Here is a 21,899-nt window from a genome sequence, read left to right on the forward strand (position 1 = left end):
TTCCAAATATATTTAACCCCAAGCTATCACATTTCATTTTATCTTATTAGGTTTAAAAAATGATTATTTTTTATGTTGTATTCTAACTGAAAACGTTTCTTTAAAAATTCCACTTTGGGATATTGTGATTTTTTTTTTCTCGTCCTGAATGTGTCTTATAGTTTCATAAAAATTCTACTGATTTCTCTCTACTTGACCACCGTCTTTTCACTTTTTTGCTGTCTTATGTTCCTTCCCTATAACTGTACTGACATCTTTGATTTCATTTTGCGGTAATTTTTTCCCTCATGATATATTTGTTTTCATTTTCCTGCTATTTATTTTTTTTTCTCTCTCTGATATCTGTACTTATTATTATTTTCTGTCTTTTGTAACTAATAGTATTTCATTCCCTATTTCATCTTTTTTCTTAACTTTCACCATCTTTATTTATTCTAAACCTATAACCATCTCATATTCTATTATTTTATGATCAGCTGCTTTAATATTAACTTGTGTTCTTTGATATTTCAAGATTACTAAACTATCTTCAGATAACATGCTTTTTTCCTTGGAATTGAAATTCTTTGAGTATCAATTGCCCAAAGCACAGGAAGCTGAGGAACAAAATGCCAGTCACCATTTTCCATAGGAAATCACTGACAGTCCAGTTTTTGTGTGTGTGTGCCAACAGTGACATCATTCTTTTTTTGACATTTCTCATGTCTTCAAGTTGGCGTGATCATGGAGTTGATACTTATAAGCTTGGGGGGTACGCAGGGCTTGTCCTTTCATATCCAGGGGTTCAAGGGGTTTGCTTCTGAAAAAAAAGGCTCTTACTGTTTACTTTTTTGCCTTTCTGCATTTCAGACATTGTTTCTCAGCATTTGTGAGGCTCAGGGTTTTGCAGTTTGACATTCCATAATAGATCCATTTTCCTACTGTCTCTTCTTCTTGCTCACTCTTTCTTCCTGCTTCTTTTTTTTTCTATACTGCCTGTTGTTTGAGTTTCTTGGCTTATAGTCAACCCTTCATTTGTTAACCTGTTTCTGGGTGAAAAAAAATTAAAAATGTGAGTTTTCAGTTAAACTTAATAAATTCCCAACTATGATTGCACAAAACCACAGACCACCTTAAAATTTGTCTAACACATTTTAGCATATGCTTTCTTATAATATTATACAGAAAGACACAATTCCTAGTGTGTGTGTGTGTGTGTGTGTGCAAGCGTTATAGGTATATAATACAATTTTGAAAACTATTTAAAGGTTTATCTAACTTATGCTCATGATGATGTACAGCACTTCAAAGCTAGTGTAAATGTTGCTTGTGACTAAGAATGAAAACAAGAGGTAGTCAGTACCTTAAATAACCAGAATAGTGCATATGTTCTGTATTGCACACTAGCCTGGTTACTAAAATGCATTCAATTAAATATTAACTGTCCAATTCTTTGCTACACATCTACAGTTATAGAAATACTACATTCCATTACAGTTAAGCATGTTTCTACCTATGTATTATTTATTATGAACAGTTGCAGTATCACATACTTGCACGTAATACAGCTGTAAAATATTTCCTAGACGAAGTTACAAATTGAGAGTCAGCTGAGCGTAGCTCTCTTTTAATGCCCCACTGGGTTATGATACTCACTCACTAACTAACTACTAAACAGGAATGCTTTAATAAATATAGGCACTTTTTCAACAATAGCATTTCTTTGGAAAAAAAAACTAAACATATTTTTTAACACTTAAATTATTTATTAGGTGTCACTCAAAATGCTCCCACATTACTAGCACTAAATTTAATGTAATTAGCAGTGCAAATATGTAACACTAACTAGGTTGTTCAGTGTACTGACAGAACCCATACTAGAGATACAGCTAAGGAAACCACATGTCATCCAAAGTTATTCATTGACTGCTTCAGGTGTCAGTTAATTAAACAAAGGAGGGGAATGGGAGTGGCATAATGGCTAAGGTGTTTACCGCACAGAGAAGCAGGCACAGGATTTGATTCTTCCCTGGGATGCATAACTAGGTTTAAAAAGGAAACAAACTTGGAAAAAGAGCACAGCCAGGAAGAGAAAGGCATGGAATGCAGGTAGATCACTTCCAAAGACAACCAAAAATAAATATAAATACCACTGTTAAGTGAAAACAAATTGTTCTACTTTGGGTGAATTACAAATCACTCACTGTTGATGAACCAGGCTTTGCGAATAATTCACTGTTTAATAAAACAAACCATAAGCACTTTTGTCTCAGGTGTAAATCCACAAGACTTCATCAGATAAAATATAACAGAGAAATATAACAGAGAAACAAGGATTTAAAACCTTCTGAAAGTCATGTGACCAAATTGCGCCAAAATTTAAAAGAAACATGCTCACTTTTAAAGTCAAGTATGTACAAATTTTTAACCCATTTTAAACATTGCAAGACATTCCAGTTAATTAAAAGTGACTAAAACACTTTTCAAAATGTATAAGGTGAATGTGAAATATTGAATAAATGTTGAAAAATACATAATGACTAATGTTGGTTGGCTTTGAGTTTAAGTAAACAAGAAGTAGAAATATCCCCATTCAAGCCTGGTGGACTAGCTGAATTCAAACGCAATTGCCAAGTAAGTTCTTTCTTTTCTAGTGTTAGACCCCCCCCCCCGTGGAGCTCCCCTGGGATGCATGGGCAATTGCTCCAGAATGACAAGTTTAAAATGGTGATCTGGGTATACTGTTAGGTGTTTAAAAAGTGCATTAGTTTCACAATTAGTTCTAATTTCATGAAAATGTTCAAAAGCTCTCTGTTTGAGCATCAGTTCAGTCTTGCCAATGTAGAAATTGTTGCAAGATTGTCAAAGGGCCGCATAAACTACTGTTTTCATTGTGCAACTATAGCTACGATTTATTCTGACAGTGAAAACGCTGTTGTTTACTTTGGTGCAACAAAAATATTTTTACAGTATTTGCCAGCACTACACTTTTGGATTCCTTTTCATTTACAAATTGAATGGTGTGGAAGTCTGCCAGATGATTCAAATAATTGCTTACAACTGGTGCCTTTCCTAAAAATAATGATTGGCTTGTCCCCCACCTTGTTAATGATGTAATTATTATAATTGAAAATACACCAGTTTTTATAGGTTCATAGATTAGTACCAAGCTAACTGCCCTTGCAAGCCATTTTAAGCCTAGCCAATTATCCCTTGTGAGACTCAAACCCTGCACCTTGTGTTCATAAGGCAAACACCTTAACCATTAGGCCACCCTCTGAATAGCTCATGATCCATAGAAAATGATGTCATGAAGCTATACCTGTAGGTATTTGCCCCAGACTGCCCTGCAAGTGGCTGTTCAAGGAAAATCAATGTACCACAGTTCTCCAAAGTTTTACTTGATAGAATAGTCTAAAATGGTTATTTTGTCTTTTTTGTAAAACATCTTCCCAAATGTTGTTGCTAAAAACATTGGGGTATCCTCTTTTGAGGCACATGTCCATAAGTAGGGTACATTCACTAATGAAATCCTCATATAAAGTGGTCATGCATGTGGCATGAACAAATTGCCCTTTAAGTACTGCCTTTCTCTGTGAGGTTGAGTGGGAGCTGGTATAGTATAAGAAGGAGTTGGAATAAGTGGGTTTCCTGAAGATCTTTGAAAGTAGTCTCTTGTTCATCCCATCTTTTTCAAGTAAAATGTCCAAGTATGATATGTGATCAGTGCCAGTGGTATAGGTAAAAGCCAAAAACTAGTTGTGTTGTTAAGGTAGTTAAGAAAAACTGGAATTTAACGCATATCACCCTTCCATGCCACAAAAATAGCATTGAGGTATCTGATATAAAGGTACCATGAGTCCTTGAAAGGACTACTAAAGATGAATTTCTCCACCCATTTCAACATGATGATGTTGGCATACAAAGAACCCCACAATGACCCATGGCTACCCCCTTTTTTCTAAATAAAACTATTGGCTGTCAAAAAGAATGTAATTATTGTATAGTACGAGATACAAAAATTCAATAAAAAGATTGATATCATCTGAGGAAAATTCCATATGATCATTTAAAAATTCTGTGTACCATTGTAAACCAGTGTGGTAGAGGATAACTGTGAAAATGTCCTTGACATCAATTGTAAGAAAAAACATGTCATCTTTGAATTGTAAAGCATCACATCTCCTAAGGAATTCCCATGAATCCTTACATAGGCGGTCAATGTTCTGGACCAGCTCTTTTAAATGGTGGTCTAAAAATTTAGCCAAGGGGTGTGTGATCTATTGCCTAACATCCAAAATGGGCCTCATTGGTGAATCATTTTGATTTTTGTGAAGCTTGGGAACTCCAAAAATAGTAGGCACTACTGGATGCTTGCGGTTTAGATATTCATATTGGTCAAGGGTAATTTGGCCTTGCATAAGCATATCTTGCAAAGTAGCAAAAATTTTGGAATACACAATGGTAAGTTCATTTTAGACCCCTGATCTTTGATGTCTCCAAATAAAATGTTGTACTTCTTCTCAGTATATTGCAAGAGGTGCATAAGAACAAATCCACCCCCTTTGTCAGGTTTCATAATCCGGACATTAGATGTTCTAAGTTTATTAATCAAATCCAACTCAGATTTGGTCAAGTTGGATTTTTCCACAGAGGGGTATCAACTGACTTGGGATCTAAATTCAGGTTCAGGCATTTTCTCAAAAAGAAGCAAAAGGGAAGGAGTGGTGGATTGCATATGCTAGGGACTCTTAATGACTGGGTATGTTCAGCTTCATTGCCAAACATAATGCCCAAATTCAACTTCCTAGTATACATTTAAGATTAGTGCCCCAACCAATGACAAAGGTGTAGCCTTTAGAAAAAATGTCAGCATGTGTTTGCCGGATAACATGAGAACTAAAGTTTTAAACATAAAATCCCCAGTTCCATTAGAGACTACATGAAAGAGTTGAATATCTGGCAAACTTCCACACCACTCAATTTGTAAATGGAAAGGCATGCAAATGTGCCATGCTTGCAACTACTGTAAAAATATTCTTTGTTGCACCAAAGTAAAAATCAATGGTTTCTATATTAGAATAAATGGTAACTATAGTTGCACAGTGAAAGGAGTAGTTTATGTGGCCTTTTGCCAATATTGTACATTGGCAAGACTGAACGGATGCTCCAACAGCCTGTGAACATCTTTATGAAATTAGAACTAAGTGTGAAACTAATGCACCTTTTAAACACCTAACAGTATACCCAGAACACCAATTTAAATTTGTCATTCTGGAGCAATTGCCCATGCATCCCAAGGGAGACTCATGGGGTCTAACACTAGAAAAGAAAGAACTTACTTGGCAATTGTGTTTGAATTCAGTTAGCCCGCCAGGCTTGAATGGGGTTATTTCTATTTCTTGTTTACTTAAGCTTAATGCCAACTATTGTTAATCATTATCTATTTTTCAACATTTATTTAATATTTCACATTCACCTTATACATTTTAGAAAGTGTTTTATCCACTTTTAATTAACTGGAAGGTCTTGCAGTGTTTAAAATTTGAATATATTTGACTTTAAAAGTGAGCCTGTTTCTTTTATTTTTTTGGCACCATTTGGTCACATGACCTTCAGAAGGTTTTAAATCCTGGTTTGTCTGTTTCATTGTATCTACTGAAGTCTTGTGTATTTATATCGGAGATGAAAGCGCTTATGGTTTCTTTAATTAAACAGTTTGCAAAGCCTGGTTCATCAACAGTGAACGACTTGTACTTAACCCAAAGTGGAACAGTTTGTTTTCATATAACAGTGGTATTTACATTGATTTTTAGTTATCTTTAGTAGTGATCTATGTGCATTTCATGCCTTTCTCTTCCAAGGCTTAAAAAGGCCCACATGGTCATTTACCTTGTATACACCTATGACATTTGTACAAGAGAACAATACAGCAGTATATCTACATGTAATTCAAGCAGTTCACTATACGTACACCAGATAAAAAAGGCTACTTTCCTGATTGACAATTGCTTCTTGGTTTAAAATCATCATGCAAATGAACTACAAGCAGTAAAGCAATAGTCAGATATTTTCCAAATTACTTCTTTACCACTTCAGCAGCTTTCTTTTATTTACTAGACACAATGACAGTTCAGCTATTCTAGGACAACTTACAGTAAAATAAGACACTTGCTGTTGACTGTTTCACACCAGCATTATGAAATAATATTGTGTTATTCCAGGCAGTGTTATTACTATAATCTTTTCAATTTTTTCATTTTACTAATTTTTTATTGGAAGGTTGAATAAATTCACTTACATAGAACAGTAGTTCAATAAATCTGTCAAAAGAAATTTGGTGCCTACTGCCTTTGTCTGCAGTATCACAGAGAATCCAGAAAACTGAAACTTGACTTACTTATTTAGTGCTAAAACCTAAATCAATCTGACTGAAAACAACTTCAGCCAGGAGACTATCCACCTGCAAAGTTTTCTCTGTCATGGACAATATCTTGGTAAAGAGTCAAGATACAAAGAAAAGACCAAATCATAACACTTTTGTATTGTAAGTGACACCCACATAGAGTGAACTGGAAGACTATTATGTGTGGACCCCAGATGCTGAAGTGTCAGTAGATATCTGAACTACTTACTGACACCATCCAGGCACCCTGTGGGAGCAAAGGCATAATCTCCTGCAAAAGGACCATATGAAACTGAAAAAGTATCAGATGAGCTGGCTGAAGTTGCTGAAGTCCAAAACTGGATGAAAGCCATCCATACCTTTCAAGAGCAGGAAATGATGAGGGGAAAAACATCCCTTCTATAACACAAGAGCAAACTCTACAGACCCTCTGAGCAGCAGAATTTGTGGTTTAGCTTTTCTAGGAGAGTCAACGTGGCAGAATTAGGGTCTCTCATGATTGCTGTAATGACATCCTAAATGGCAGGCTCCAGCAATGAGACACCCTAAGACTTCTTAGACTTTTTACCCAGAAACTCCACTAGAGGCAGCTAGGGGAAAGGGTTAAAAGCCAAATACAAGTCTAAATTCTTCTTTATATGCCACAGTGCACCTCCATAGAGAGACCATATGTTGGAAAAGTGGGAGTGAAAGTAGATTCATTAAGCTTGTCCTTCTCCGGGATGGAAGCCTCAAAGCCCACTGAAAGACAGCATAGCCTAGAGTACAAAGGTGTTCCATGAGCACTGCTACCTGTGTTGTGGAGACTGCATATGCAAGTATGAGAGAGACCGATGCTGGATGTCAGGAGACTGGAAACCACTACTGGATCATGTGCCAGCCAAAACTTGTACAGACGAAGACCTGAGTCAGGTATATGACAGACTTCAAAACAAACTCCTTAATGATAACCCTGAACACTGATGACTCAATTTCACATAAACATCGATTTCTTTATAACAAAGCCCTGAGGAATAAGACATGGTATGGAAAGTCCAGAAAGACCCTCCTCAACTGAGGTTTATTCTCTCATGTTGGCCTGGGTGCTAATCCCAGGAGGGAAGTTCTTGCTCTTCAGCACTACCAGCTATAAATATACAGACTACTCCATGGGATCAGGGTTGTCAGTTCAAGCTTCAGACAATCATCACAACACAGCGATGCCTAAGAACTTTGTGATACAATCCTTATTATAGGATCCAGTAGGAAACTTCCCACAATCCCATTTTCTTCAACCTAGTCTGAAAACTGCTTAGGACTAGAACCCTGTCTAGCTTAGGGTAACTCACTACCTGAAAGGTCTGGGAGACTGGCTGAGCACTTGACTTTCCTCAAGAAGGTTTCTTCCTGAACCTAACCACGGAGTCCTTGTATTTGTGGAAATGCTCAGATTTTTGCCTGGGGCTTTGAAGAGGACCATTCCCACCAGACGACCTGAGAGGTGCTACTGATGACCGCTTTCTTTGTGAACTGGGATAGCATCCTCTCTTACCTTTTCATGGCAGATATCAACATAATGTTTTTTTTTCCCTTTTTTAACTTCTCCAAATGTTTTTGGTTTCTAATGCAGTGACAGCAGTGGACAACATTAGTGGGTCAAGGTATGATTACAGTTCAAGAATTTAGCATTGCTTCAGTCTTTGATGTTTGCCAAGATTGTTCTTCTCAGCACCCAGAATTTCCTCCTTCTGCAGTTAATACAGTTACATGTATTGTATCGTATTCAAATAAGCTTGAAAATTCTTTTTGTAGCCCTGTTGCTCCTTCAACAGAAGTCTGAATATCTGACTGTCATTATCCCATATTTCTCTAGTTTCTGCTTGCAAATCCTGGGGTTTAGTGACTGTACAGCATAAGGATACTATAAATGCTAAGTATAACCATTTCAATGATTAATGACATTTTTCCCTTTTTTTATTGTTATTACTCTCATTTGTTTTTCTTGCTTTTGATTTCTTAACTGTTTGTACTGGATGATTCCAAGCGATCAGAAATTGTTAATTTTCTGTAATGTTTATTTGTTTATGTTTCCAATGCTTCTCAGCTAATTGCATGTTGCAGATTTTGCACAATCCCCACTGCAACAGTTTTTCTACACTATTGTGCCATTCAATATACAGACCCTCTACCATAAATATATCCCAACCAGAAACCAGATATGAAACTATTTCTTGTTTTGTATTACATAATCTGCATTTGTCTGTATCTCCCACTTTTCTACAGACTTTGTAAAAGAACATATGCATAGCCTGCTGTCTTCAGCTGCAATTATTAACCTTTCATCTTTTGTTTTGAAAGCACGTCTTTTTAACCATCCATGCATTAAATGTTGATTATCATATAGTAGTTGTATAAGTTTTCTATACTTGCCACTATAACTGTGAGCTTTCCAGTTTTCATTTTTTGATTCTGATCCTGTTCGATACTTTCTGTTACTGCAAAATCCACATTGCAGAAACAGGTCCTTTTTATTGTAGCCCTTAATGGAAGCACCGTGGTTATTTCTGAATCTCTGTGCCCATTTTCTTTTCTCTTCCTAGGAATGTAATCTTCTTCTTTTTCTTTCTGCTGTTCCCGTTAGGGGTTGCCACAGCGAATCATCTGTTTCCATTTCTTACTGTCCTCTGCATCTTTCTCTGTCACACCAACCACCTGCATGTCCTCTCTCACCACATCCATAAACCTTAACTTAGGCCTTCCTCTTTTCCTCTTACCTGGCAGCTTCATCCTTAGCATCCTTTTCCCAATATATCAAGCATCTCTCCTCAGCACATGTCCAAACCAATGTAATCTCGTCTCTCTTGCTTTGTCTCCAAACCGTCCAACCTGGGCTGACCCTCTAATATACTTATTCCTAATCCTGTCCACCCTCATCACACCCAGTGCAAATCTTAACATCTTTAACTCTGCCATGTCCAGTTCTGACTCCTGCCTTTTTGTCAATGCCACTGTCTCCAACCCATATAACATAGCTGGTCTCACTACCCTCTTGTAGGCCTTCCCTTTCACTCTTATTGGTACTAGTCTGTCACAAATCACTCCTAACACTCTTCTCCACCCACTCCATCCTGCCTGTACTCTCTTCTTCACCTCTCTTCCACACTCGCCAGTACTCTGAACTGTTGATCCCAAGTATTTAAACTCATCTACCTTCGCCAACTCTACTCCCTGCAAACAAACTATTCCTCTATCCTCCCTCTCATTCACACACATATATTCTGTTTTATTCCTGCTGACCTTCATTCCTCTTCTCTCTAGAGCATATCTATACCTCTCCAGGGTCTCCTCAACCTGTTCTCTACTCTCACTACAGATCATAATGCCATCTGCAAACATCATAGTCCACGGGGACTCCTGTCTGATCTCTACCCACTAATAATACAAAAATGTAATTTTTCCAAATAGAGAATGCCTAAGAAATTATATGAAATATGACTTTGAGATATATGAAAGTACTTTGTTAGAGAAAATGCATAATCATTAGACACTGCTCTCCATTGTAAGCAAAGCAGGGTAGTAAAAAACACCTTTATTGAATTATCACTTAAGACATCGGCAGACATACATTTATATAAAGGAAAACAAACTATGTTAATAGCTTCACATTTATACAATTATCATCAATCCAACATTATATAAAATGATCAATTTCTGCCTTCCCTTAAACATCAATCTTCCCCTAAAACATTATTCTGCATGATATTCCTACAAATCCCATTTTCTATGTAATTTGATCCTACTCTTTTCTAAAAATCCTCCTTTCCATTCTTTCATCTATGTTACAGTATTCACTACTTCAAATACAGTTAGCTTGGACTTTGATTTACATTTTCTAGTAATTGCTTTTTGGCAGCCATCAGAATTAAACTTAAGGTCTTACTATGTCTATGTAATTCAGTGCCTGTATCATAGCTCAAAAAATCATTCCCTTAGTTACATCCATTTACTAACCCAATATTTCTGAAGAAGTGCTCTGTAGGGATTTTTTTAAAGTGTGTCAACTGATCACGCTCTCAAACTCTCAAACTCCAAACTCTCAGTTATATCTTTCTTCCCCATCATGCCTCCAACATTTGCCGTCTACCCAGGGAAAAATTCTTTTGAGTCTGCTTCTGGTATAAAAATACCTGTACAAACAATTCTAAGCAAAAATCTTGAATCTTCTAGACTTTGTTACATATTTGGTAGCCATACATATGTCTTCCCATTGTTTCCATCTGAATTTTTCTATTCAATCTCTCTTCTCAATGTTTTATAACCTTTTCTGATTGATTCCTACAGTTATTATATAATATTTTATATGCCCTACAAATTACCCCTTTTTAACAGCAGCTTCTATTCTAGGTTCAACTAAAAACTCTATAAGAGTATGTCTTTCACTTAGGATTCCCCTATCACTTTCTCTTTGCCTATACTCTTGATATCAATCTCTGATAGGGAAGGCAGTCTCTGGTTATTTGCTCCCAATAACTTGGTTCCTTTGACAGTTTTTTCTAGTAAAATCTAGCCCCCTCTTGCCTATTCTCTGTACCCCTAATTGCAGTCATGCCTATTGGCAGAATCTCCTTTCTCCATTCTTGTGTTGGCTTAGAATACTTTCTGCTACTTTATAAATATAATATTCTCTATGGTTTATTTTATTTATTTATTTATTTTATTTTACATTTGTTAACTGGGTTAGTCTGGCTGAGCTTTTGGCTCATTTTCAGCAGAGACTTTTAGTAACATGGTAGAATTGGTTTGTCTTTATTCTCCTAAGGATTTACATTCAAAATCTCACTACCTCCTTATTTTTAGAATTTTCCTCTACTTTATTATTATCTCTTTCCAATTTGAATTATATCTTTCTGTTTGTGTTATGGATATGAGCCTTAAATGTATAACTCTAAAATATCACTTCAAATCAGATAATCCTAAACCAGCTTGTTCTATTGGAAGGATCATCTTATCCCACTTGACTATTACCTTCTTCCCCTCCCAGATAAAATCCTTCAACTTTTTATTAATTACTGTCCACAACTTCTCTTCTAGTTAATAAAAATATGACTGACCTGCACATAAAACTAAAGGGGCTAAAACATTTTCACTGTTTGTATCTTGCAATCCATATTGATAAACAAAAGCTTCCAGTTTCTCAGTTTTTGTATTATATTTTGTTTATTCTCTTCCCACATATCCTTAGCTGCCATAACAGAATCCTTTTTAACTCATACTCGTAAATACTTCATTTTATTATGTCCCCATAAGTATGGGTATTGCTGAACCAATTCATGGGTGGGTACATAGCTTACAGATATAGCCTTTGTTTTCTATTTGTTAATTTTATATCCCAGAAAGACACAAAACTGTCTCAAGATGTTCTACAACACTGAGATGTCCTTTTCTGTTTTTTTTTAAGTACAAAATAATGTCTGAAAATAAAGCCAACCTTTCCTGATTACCATACCAATTATATGCTTGAATTTGAGAGTCCCTTATTTTCTTTGCCAATGGCACTAAATATAATGCAAATAACAAAGGGAAAGAGGATGCCCCTGCCTGGTTCCTCTGTACAGACACAACGTATCATAAAGAAGCCTAATTTTTGCCTACCATCCTTTATATAGCCTCCTAATTAACCTTATTATTGTATGAGGGAATGCAAATGCTTCCATTGCCCTACTCATAAAATCACAGCTTACTCTGTTGAACGCTTTCTCTTCATCAAGCCTCACTAACAACAGTGGTAATTTCTTACATTCTGCTTCCCTCTGGATCAGCATTGTTTTATTACTGTTGTCAGACGTTTGCCTCCCCTACATAACACCACAGTGATCCATATCTATCAATTTTGGCAACACCTTTGCCATTCTTTTATCTATTATAGACATAAATACTTTACAATCATTATTTAAAATTGAAATGGGCTTATATGAAGATGAGTCTGATGGGTCTTTACCATCCTTAGGTATTACAGCCACCACAGCTTTCTTCCAGGATGTTGGTATTTCTCCTTCTTTTAAAATACCATTAAACAAAACCTTCCAAATCTTTATCACTTTCTTCCCACCTAACAACCAAATTTCCACATGAATACTATCTATTAGTGAAGACTTTCTTTCAGACTGATTATACATCACCATTTTTATGTCATCTCCTCCTACTCTAACTGTTAATTGTTAAGCCTCATCTACCTCCAACCTCAGTATAGCTAAGCCTCCGATAAATATGTCGCCTTGTACTTGTGCAACTAAAAATATTGTCTCCTGTACTGAAAGATTTTTAGTAGTAAGGTAATCCTTTAAAGTCAGAATGACTCTAAAGACTGGCCCAGAGTGACTTCGAACTGCCACTGCTGAGAGTGGTGCCTTACAGATGAGTTATTAGACTCCTGTATGTGGTACCATCTTTGCATTAAGCGGGTCTGTAGCAGAGGACATGGATAATAACTTATCTTTATCTTCATTATCCAGAACAGAGTGAATGGTTTGCTGCATTTAACTCAGATGTGTTTGAAACTGCTGTGTGTACACTAAATAGTTTAATTAACTAATTGTTAGGTGGGCTGTAGATTTTATTGCCCTGATAAACCTATTTGGCACCTTGTTTCCTTGAAATGCAATAGATTCTTAGAAATGAAGTGTGATACCGTCTGACACACCACAATTGGATCTACCTTACTCTAAGATTTGGCTACTTATGAGGAAAGTCCTTTGGAATTTTACACATCAGATCTGAATCTTTAAGTACTGGTGCCTGAGAAACTAGATTTCTTATACTGATAATTGTTAAATTCTTGAAACAGTTATCAGTGGAAATATGGAAAAAACTGTGATTCATCTGACTGAATTGCTTCTTAGCAAAATTGCATGCAATCATAAGATTTGCATGTGGAGCAGATACAACCCTCATGTAGAAAGGTTTTCATTACCTATGAGGTCAGAGAAACTCAAGGTAAATTATGAAACTTATCAACAAGCACCCATTCATCGTATTGGGCTTTTCTGTTTGTAATATATTAAAACTTGATCAGTCAATCATGCATTCATGGAAAAGGTAGATGCTGTCCTCTCACGGCAGCTGGCTTACTGTATTCTTTGGTAAAAAGGCTCTTTCTTTCCTCCGATTTACAGAGTTTGCCACTGACTTAATATTCTGTACAAATGTGATTTCAGAAGTCAGAATTTAGATATTTGTGAGGCACTGACAATGTGGTCAGAGCCCAGTGGTTAATCTACAGCCCATGGGATGAGTTGACGTAGATCCAGTAAAGGAAGATGACTTGTTTAATTTCTTCTTCCATGCTGGCACATAAAGAATAAACTTGGAGCAGCCTAGGTGACCTTTATAAACCTTCTTACAAGGAGACATCTTCCTGTAACACAAGTCCTTAAAGGAGAATACTGATGTTTTTGCAGCCAGCACCAAACGATGCAGTGTAATAAAACTAAGCAAAAGATTTAAATCAGTTTGCTATAGATATGTAAGATCTGTCTGTCCTCATTAATATGATCTTCCAATTTCCTGTAGTTTGATAACTAAAAATTTAAGTAACAGGAGTCTGGCTGACAAGAAATGCTGCTCTATGATACCTAAAACAGAGATCAGTTTTGTTCGGCTTGCCTATAACTGGTCACTATCTGACACTGGTTTCTCAATCTAAGAATAAGCGGCTATGGCCTTTAATAAATCAGCTCCTGAAGAAGTAACTGAAGCTTTGCCTGCTGCTTCAGAAAGCAGCTGATTCAGTCCAAAAACTTGCTGATATCTGTTCCTGCTCCTTTTGTGAATGAGCTGACTGTTCTGTTACAGTGTCCTCTGGTGTTGAATAGCCTACAACAACTGTGATGTTAATGCTGCTCTTCCTAGAAATGAGAGACTCTGCAGAAAGTCAAAGTAATGTGTCCAGACAGTGACCTGTGGCACAATGGTGAATAAGAAGGCACCGAGAAAGAAAAGTCCTGCTCTGATAATTTGTTTTTAGTCATATGGCACTCAGTTTTTAATCTCATAATTCTGAATCATGGAATTCCAATGCCAACTAAATGGACAAGGTGAAAAGTAACTTTCCAGTGGCTGTTTATTATAACTGGCTTCAGTGTGTCCTACAAACCCCCCCCCCCAAGCAGCTTTGCCACCTGAACCACTTCATTAGTAGTTATTCTCACTTTTTCAGATTTAAGAAAAAAACTTCAGTTTTCAGAATATTTGGTCTACGGATTACATCAACTGAAACTTTTAGCCTCTCTAGTCTTCTTTATTTTTTCATTTATCCCAGTCAAGAAATTATTTGTTATGTGGTTAACTGCTGACCCAATTGACCCTTCTCAGTCATGAACTGGTCTTAAGGCCAAAGAAAACAGAAACATTAAAAGTAATATTGTCTGACAAAGAACCTGAATAATATACAGTCATACAACTTCAGCAGATCAGATAAGTAAATATCATCCATCAACATAACAATTATAAACTAATAAGAATAAAGTGCAACAGCATGTATTATTTATTTATTTATTTATTTAAATTTGTTGACCGGGAGTGTCCGACTGGACGTAGGTCCATTTTCAGCGGAGGCCCGGGGAGAAAAGCTCCACAGTAAAATAAACAGACAGTAGTTGCATTGGATTACATAGCGATTAACAATTTAACATAGTAATTACTTACAACATATTTACAGATGAAGAACATAGTACATCAGTAGACAACTAGAATCTTTATCTGTGAAGTACATAACAGACATTAACAAATGTTACAATGAGAAGTTCCTGCTGTATAATAAGTACTAGGCTTATGAGCATCTGAGCTTGCTATAATCAAGATAGTTAGTGGAGTGGAGAGAAAGGTAGTGGTTGGATGGGGTGGATGATATTAGAGTGGGAGTTGCAAGGGCATAGCCAGCATTATTATCACAAGCTCCTAACATGTGTCGAAACACTTTGAACAATTCAAGAGGTTCCATATCAGAAGTATGAAATTCATAATTGCAAATCCTGCAAATACAAAACTTAATGTACAATTGTCCCTGCCCAAGGAATACAGTGCATCTCAAAACTAACTGCAGTTCAATTAAACCGTTTCTGTAGGGCCCCTGCACCTTGCATGCCACTGCTACTTATGTATACTAAGTCCAACAGTGAAGTACTATGGAGTAAAAAGAGTACATTAAAGTACCATGACCTTGCACTTAGTATATACTCACCATTTTCCTACTTAGTACACACTCGCCATTCTTTTACTTCAGTCTCACTCATCTGAGATCTGCAACTGCACTCGTGAGAGCTTCAAAAGGAACCCATAATTAGGAAAGGAAGCAACAATCTTTGAATGCTGTCAAATCAGTGAAGTATGTTATGACAAGAAAGAGAAAGTCCTTGCACTCATTCGCATGACAGAGAGTGCTTGTAGTACCAATGGGTATCACTGACACAATGATTTAAGCTCCAGCCTTCTATATGAGTTCAGCCAAAGCAATACTTTGGCATGGACCATCTGTCCTACAGGAGATTACAAAATGCCACAGAGATCTAAAGCATGTACATAGCACATAGCCCTATAACAGTGAAATCGGACCTGATTTTCTTAGTGTTTCTACACTGCTATTGTCTTTACATCAGTCCCTTTAAGTACATAGCCATACATGTTGTAAGGTGATGTAGAGTGGGGAATAAACATCTATACCCCTGATTCTGATGTACACAGACACATTCTGTATGAGAACCAAAACTGCAGAAGGATTAGTCATTCAGCCTTGTAAATACTAAGAGTGTTGACTTTTTTGTACTAACTGTGATATAAGGTATAGACAGACAGACAAACAGACAGATAGCTAAACAGATACACAGATAGACAGACACAGAGATAGAGATAAATGTTTCATAATGTGATATTAGAGATCTTGTATCTAATCATTCAGTCATGGTAGTACTTCAACCTAACTGTGCACCTAATTTTTCCAGAGTCCTTTGTCAGCCTTCCCTAACTCACTCTTTCCCTTCCTGCTTTTTTTTTTTCACTTGACTAAAGCAAATATAACTGGTATGAAAAAAGAGGACAGGGCATAAACATTAGATTATATCATTTGTAAGTGTTGTAAGAAGCAGGAGGCTATAACAAATACAACGGTGAAAAAGAAGAGTAGAGGAGTGGCAGTACCATTGGTTTTATCATACATACCTGTCACCACCACTATAAAATAATGCGGCCGTACTGTGACGTTTCTGCAGAATCATTCCCATGCAGATAACCTCCTGTAGTGACAGCAACAGAAATAACAGTTTAGTCTTACCTTGCAACTTCTTCAACACAGCAACTTCCATTTTCAGGACCTGCTTTGGTTGCTGGGCAGACTCCACTTTCAAAGCCACGTTCTCCCGAGTCAGCAGATCCATAGCTTCATAAATCTCACCAAATCCACCACCACCAATCTTCTTCAGCTGTAAACCATGAAACACTAATTAGTAAACTGACCACTATAAAATAAACATCAGATCATGCTGCGCACTTATTTTAAGTCTTGTTGGGCCATACAACCTATCAAAGGGTTTATTGATAAAAAGGATACTCTGCATAAACAAAGCAGTCCAAATATAGTTATCCATATATGTCTGTATAAGATGGCAAGGTACAAACTGCACATTGCTCAAAAATGCCCAGTATGTACAAAGGTTTACTAAACAACTGTTTAAACAGCATTTCTTTATATCCACCCATCCACAATGGGTCTACCTCTCTTGTTTGAAATTACACTTGTTTGAACAAAAGAAGATCGAGACCCACTTTAGCAAAAGTGAACTTAACCAAAAGTACACTTTCACAAAACTCACTTTACTGACCCACAGTACAGTGTGGGCAAGAAAATATACCTTTTCCCCACTGTAGTGCGATCTCAGAGTTACTATATATAAGTAGCAGGGGTATGGGGGGCTAAAATGTGTTTTTGTTTGCCGGACTGGACCCTCACTACTCATATATACTAAATGTGAGAATGCAGTCCGAGATCGTAAAGTGAGTTTCGCAAAAGTGCACTTTCGGTTAAGTGCACTTTTGCTAAAGTAAGTCTCGATCTCCTCTTGTACGAACAAGTGTAATTTCAAACAAGAGAAGTAGACCCTCCACAATACCTTTTTCCTATTTTTACAAATGGGGTCTGGGTGTCACTTTAACAGTGACAATCATCTAGAGCCAAGGTTTGCACCGCTAGATGTATAAAAGCATTTTTTAAACAAACTGTTAAACAATCATGCTTCTGACTGTAAGTCATCCAAGATGTTCTGTGTATAATGAAGAATTATTGTTTGCGCTAAATGTTTACTGACTGCCATAAGTAAAGGGATTGGTTGTTGAGAGTAAGGAGAAAATAAGTAGATGAGGTGAAATGTTTGTTCAAGTTTTCTAGCCTCCTGCAAATATTCATTGGCTTGATGCACAGGATCAACTTCACATTTATATATCTGCACTCACAACATAATAAATGTTAGTTATACCCAACACAGTACTTTTTATACTTGATCACATTCTAAATACCTACACCTTGTTCCAGGAAAGAAAACAATCTTGTCCTAGCATAGGATAAGTCTTATCTCTGACACACACATCTGTCTGCTTTTATTAACTGTATACATTGACAATGATGAACACAAAGATAGCAATATCTGCCTTTATGTAGAAGTACACACTCTGAAACAATCATTCTCATTTGGTGAAACAAAAGTAGAGCTTTGTGTATTACAACATAAGTACAACAGCAAGATGTTTATTTGTATGCTTTTACAATGGCAGCTGCATATAAAGACTAACCACACTTACTTTGTTACAGTGCTTGTGCTGGGTGAGGTGGGGGGGGGGTACACTGCCACGAGCCCTTATCAGTAAAGCAAAGGTATGTCACTTTACAATAAAGACCACTTACTATAGTCATTATATAAGCTTTTCTGAATAGACACAAACTCCAAAGATTACACAACATTGCTTAACTCAAATTTTATGACAGTGGGTTTCACAAAGTACTTTGTAATGAAAATTAATTTAAAATGAAAGAAGTTATAATCAACTTAGGTTATAATAAAATGTGCTAAAAACTAAATATAACTTGATTAAAATAAAAATCAAACTCTGCAAAGGTTCGGTTTCATAAAAATTACTTAAATTTTAATGTTGTAACTTCAAACAAATACAATCTTACTATACTATCATAGCATAAAAACTTTCAAACAAGGATGTGCCTTGTGAGGACTGTGAAATGAATTCTACTAATACTGCATAGATGGCATGAAACATGGTGAATTTCAGCAGCTGAAAATGTAGAAAATTGAAAGGCTTTCTTGAAAGCCATTATGCATTTTTGAAAACTAAGAATTTGCATGTACATCTTAACATATACTTTTTGTTTTGTGATGAGTACATTCCTCCCCATTAAAGAGCCTAAACTCTCATAGTCTGAAAACTCAAAACCTCCCATTTGTACCTTTCCATTTAAACACAGCAGACTGATGAAACTGAGCTATCTGAAAATATTTGCTGAGCACTCCATTTCAGGTACTCAAGTTTCTGTGTCCTGTCATAGAAGTCCCAAACTCACTTGCAGATTAATAAAAACTCAGCACAAGTGAAAACTTATATCCACAAAAAGGACATGGCAAACAATTCAGTGTCTTCTGAACTCAGAGAATCCACTCATTGTCAGGTCCTGTCCCTCACAGGGTTGGGCAGAATGATGCATACTCTCTGTAAGATTGACAGTAAATCATGTAATATGTGAAGGACTAAAAGAAAGTTGAATGACATCCACAATACATCCTATCACCAAACTTACAAGTGCTGAACAGTCATGATTAGATCCACAACCAAAATTCATGATCTCAAGAAGGTGGACAGCATATAGCAAAAAAAAATTCAGTTGTGTAAGTAAACTTACCATGGCAGTAGATGTTGAAATGATCATTGCTGCAGTAGACTAAGCTGTAAGGGTTATATCCTGGGTTATATCCTGCACAGGATATAATAGCCAGCCAGCATACAAAGCTTCAGAGCACCTTCCATGCGCACAAACCTTTAGTCAGCTAGAGCTGAGCTGACTAAAAGCAAAGTTTGAGAGCCAAGCCCTTCAGAGCTTTTATGCCTGCTGACAGAGGGAGGCTAAGCCTTGAGAGGATACTGCTAGGGAAAGGAAAAGATATATGTCCACACCCTGGTAAACAAAAAGATACAAAAATGGGGGATGGATGGAGTGGCTACTGCAGCAGTGATCATTTGAACATATACTGTTACAGTAAATTTACTTATATACCTGTACTATGTTCATCATACTGATCATTGTTACAGTAGGTTTAGCTATATGGGTAGATTATCACAGCTTAAATAATTGGGAGGTGGAAGTGAAAGGATGCAGGAGCCCCTGGAGAATGGTCCTAGCAAAACCTGTCTTAGACCTGGAAAAGGAATTTAGCTTACAGTGCTTTGTAAACTTATGCACAGGGGACTGATCTGCTGCCTCCAGAACACTTCTGGAGTCCAATCCTTTCCTGTAAGCCATAAATGAAGCCAAAACCCTGGTAGAGTGAGCTTTGACCCTGCCTGAAACTGTTTTGTTGTGGTGGGAATAACAAAATGTAATAGCCTGAGACAATCATTTGGAAATAATCTGTTTTGATAAAGGTTGTCCTTTCTTCTTGCCTTCACAAGAAATGAACAACTGATCCAAAGCTCTAAAGGATTTGGTTATGTCAAGATTGTACCTGAGCTGTCTGTGGACATCCAAAGTGTGAAGTATCCATTCTCTCTCATTTTTGGATTCTGGAAAAAAAAAAACATGGAGATGGATAGATTGGCTTGAGGTAAACATGGATGACACTCTAGGCATAAAAGAAAGATTAGTTCTTAAACCCTATCTCTGTGAAAGATGAGATAAGGCTGACCCGCCATAAGAGCTTCCAACTCGGATAACTTCTTGCAAATTTCAGAGCATTTTTCATGTTAAGATCTTCAAGTCAGCCAGATGAGCTGGTTCAAATGGAGCAAGTGTTAGCTTCTCTAACATAAAGCTGAGATCCCAAGGAGGGGCCATAGGTTTTCTATCACCTGTTATGTAAAAATCATTTAAAAAATATTTTGACACGAGTCTGCATTGAAAAAGAGGGATCCATGAGCATACATGCTGAAATGGCCAGCAGTTGAACCTCGATAGGGCAGAAAGACAAGCTAAAGGATAGTAACACACAGAAAACTATAAAACCGCAGAAACACTATCCCTGAATGTATGCTGGTTATTTTGTTGGCACCAACTAGAAAACCTTTTCCATTTGCTAATATATGATTTTCTAGCAGCTGGTCTTCTTGCCTCCATTAGTACATGTTGCATGTCCTCAGAGAATAGGTGCCTAAAAGGGATTACTACCCCATCATCCAAGCAGAGAACTGCAGTTGTTTAAGGAAGGAATATATCAAGCACCCCTTAACGTGTGAGTAAATCCAGTCTGTGAGGAAGCTTGTGGTAATTGCCCTTGGCCACTTCCAAGACAAGGCAGAACCCACTGTTGCCTGGCCAGAAGGCAATCACCAGAATGATCTTTCGGGAGACGTTACGGATCTTCAAAGGTATCTTGGATATTAGTGGAAAGGGTGGAAAAGCATACAGGAACATTCCTGTCCATGGAAAAGAAAAGGCATCTCGTCTTCCAGGCCTTCTTGCATGGAGTCCTGGAGCAGGAGTATGCCAGTTGGTTGCTAAAGAAGAGGCAAAAAGGTATACCTAAGGCAGTCCCCACAGATGGATCAATTCCTGGAAGACCATCTGATTTATATTCCATTTGTGAGGTGCTGCCTTGGTCCTGCTCAGCTTGTCTGCCACACAACTTCGCTCTGATGAGATGTTAGATGACTGTGGTTTGAGATTGCGCTATAAAGCTATATCCCATGCTAACATGGCTATTCTGCATATGGAGCAAGGTCTGGTTCCTTCCTGCTTGTTTATGTATATGGACAACTGATGATTCAAAGAGTTGAGAACCTTTATAAGAACTAGCATCTCTTTTATGTTCATGTATTTTGGTCTGTCTTTCTTTGTCCCAGAGACCATGCATTTTTATAACCCTTGACAGCTCCCCAAGGAAAGTCTGAGGTGTCTGTTGTGACTGCTGTTTTGGAGCAGGAAGGAAGAATGGGAGATCTAAAGTGTATGGAATTTGATGTCCCCACCAACTGATTTCTCTTTTTACAAACCCCCAGAACTAGAATTTGAAAAGACAATGGGTGTTGATGTTGAGACCAAAGACGTTTGTGCTACCATTGTATCTTTATTACGTGGAGCCTTGCAAGAGGTACCATGAGTGTTACAGATGCCATGGGACACAAAATCATGAGATATTCCCTGGGTGAGACAGCTCTCTGAATGGAAAAATGCCGGGAATAGATCTAAATACTGATGTATTTTTTTCTGTGTAAGAAAAGCTCTTTGTACTGAAAGTGTCTAACAGACACCCCAGAAACACAATCCTGTGTG

General features: G+C 37.1%; 1 protein-coding gene across 1 annotated transcript in view; it reads right to left on the minus strand.

Annotated features, from left to right (window-relative positions):
• The window catches only part of TTBK1 (tau tubulin kinase 1), a 1,416,073-nt gene that overhangs the window by 970,115 nt on the left and 424,059 nt on the right, over positions 1-21,899 (minus strand). The window contains exon 3 of the mRNA XM_044060281.1: positions 16,689-16,836. Coding sequence (XP_043916216.1) covers positions 16,689-16,836 — 148 coding nt within the window. The remainder of the gene's footprint in view (positions 1-16,688; positions 16,837-21,899) is intronic.

Source organism: Protopterus annectens, chromosome 1.part0 (genome assembly GCF_019279795.1).
Source record: "Protopterus annectens isolate FY-2018-M chromosome 1.part0, PAN1.0, whole genome shotgun sequence".
Classification (NCBI taxonomy): domain Eukaryota; kingdom Metazoa; phylum Chordata; order Ceratodontiformes; family Protopteridae; genus Protopterus; species Protopterus annectens.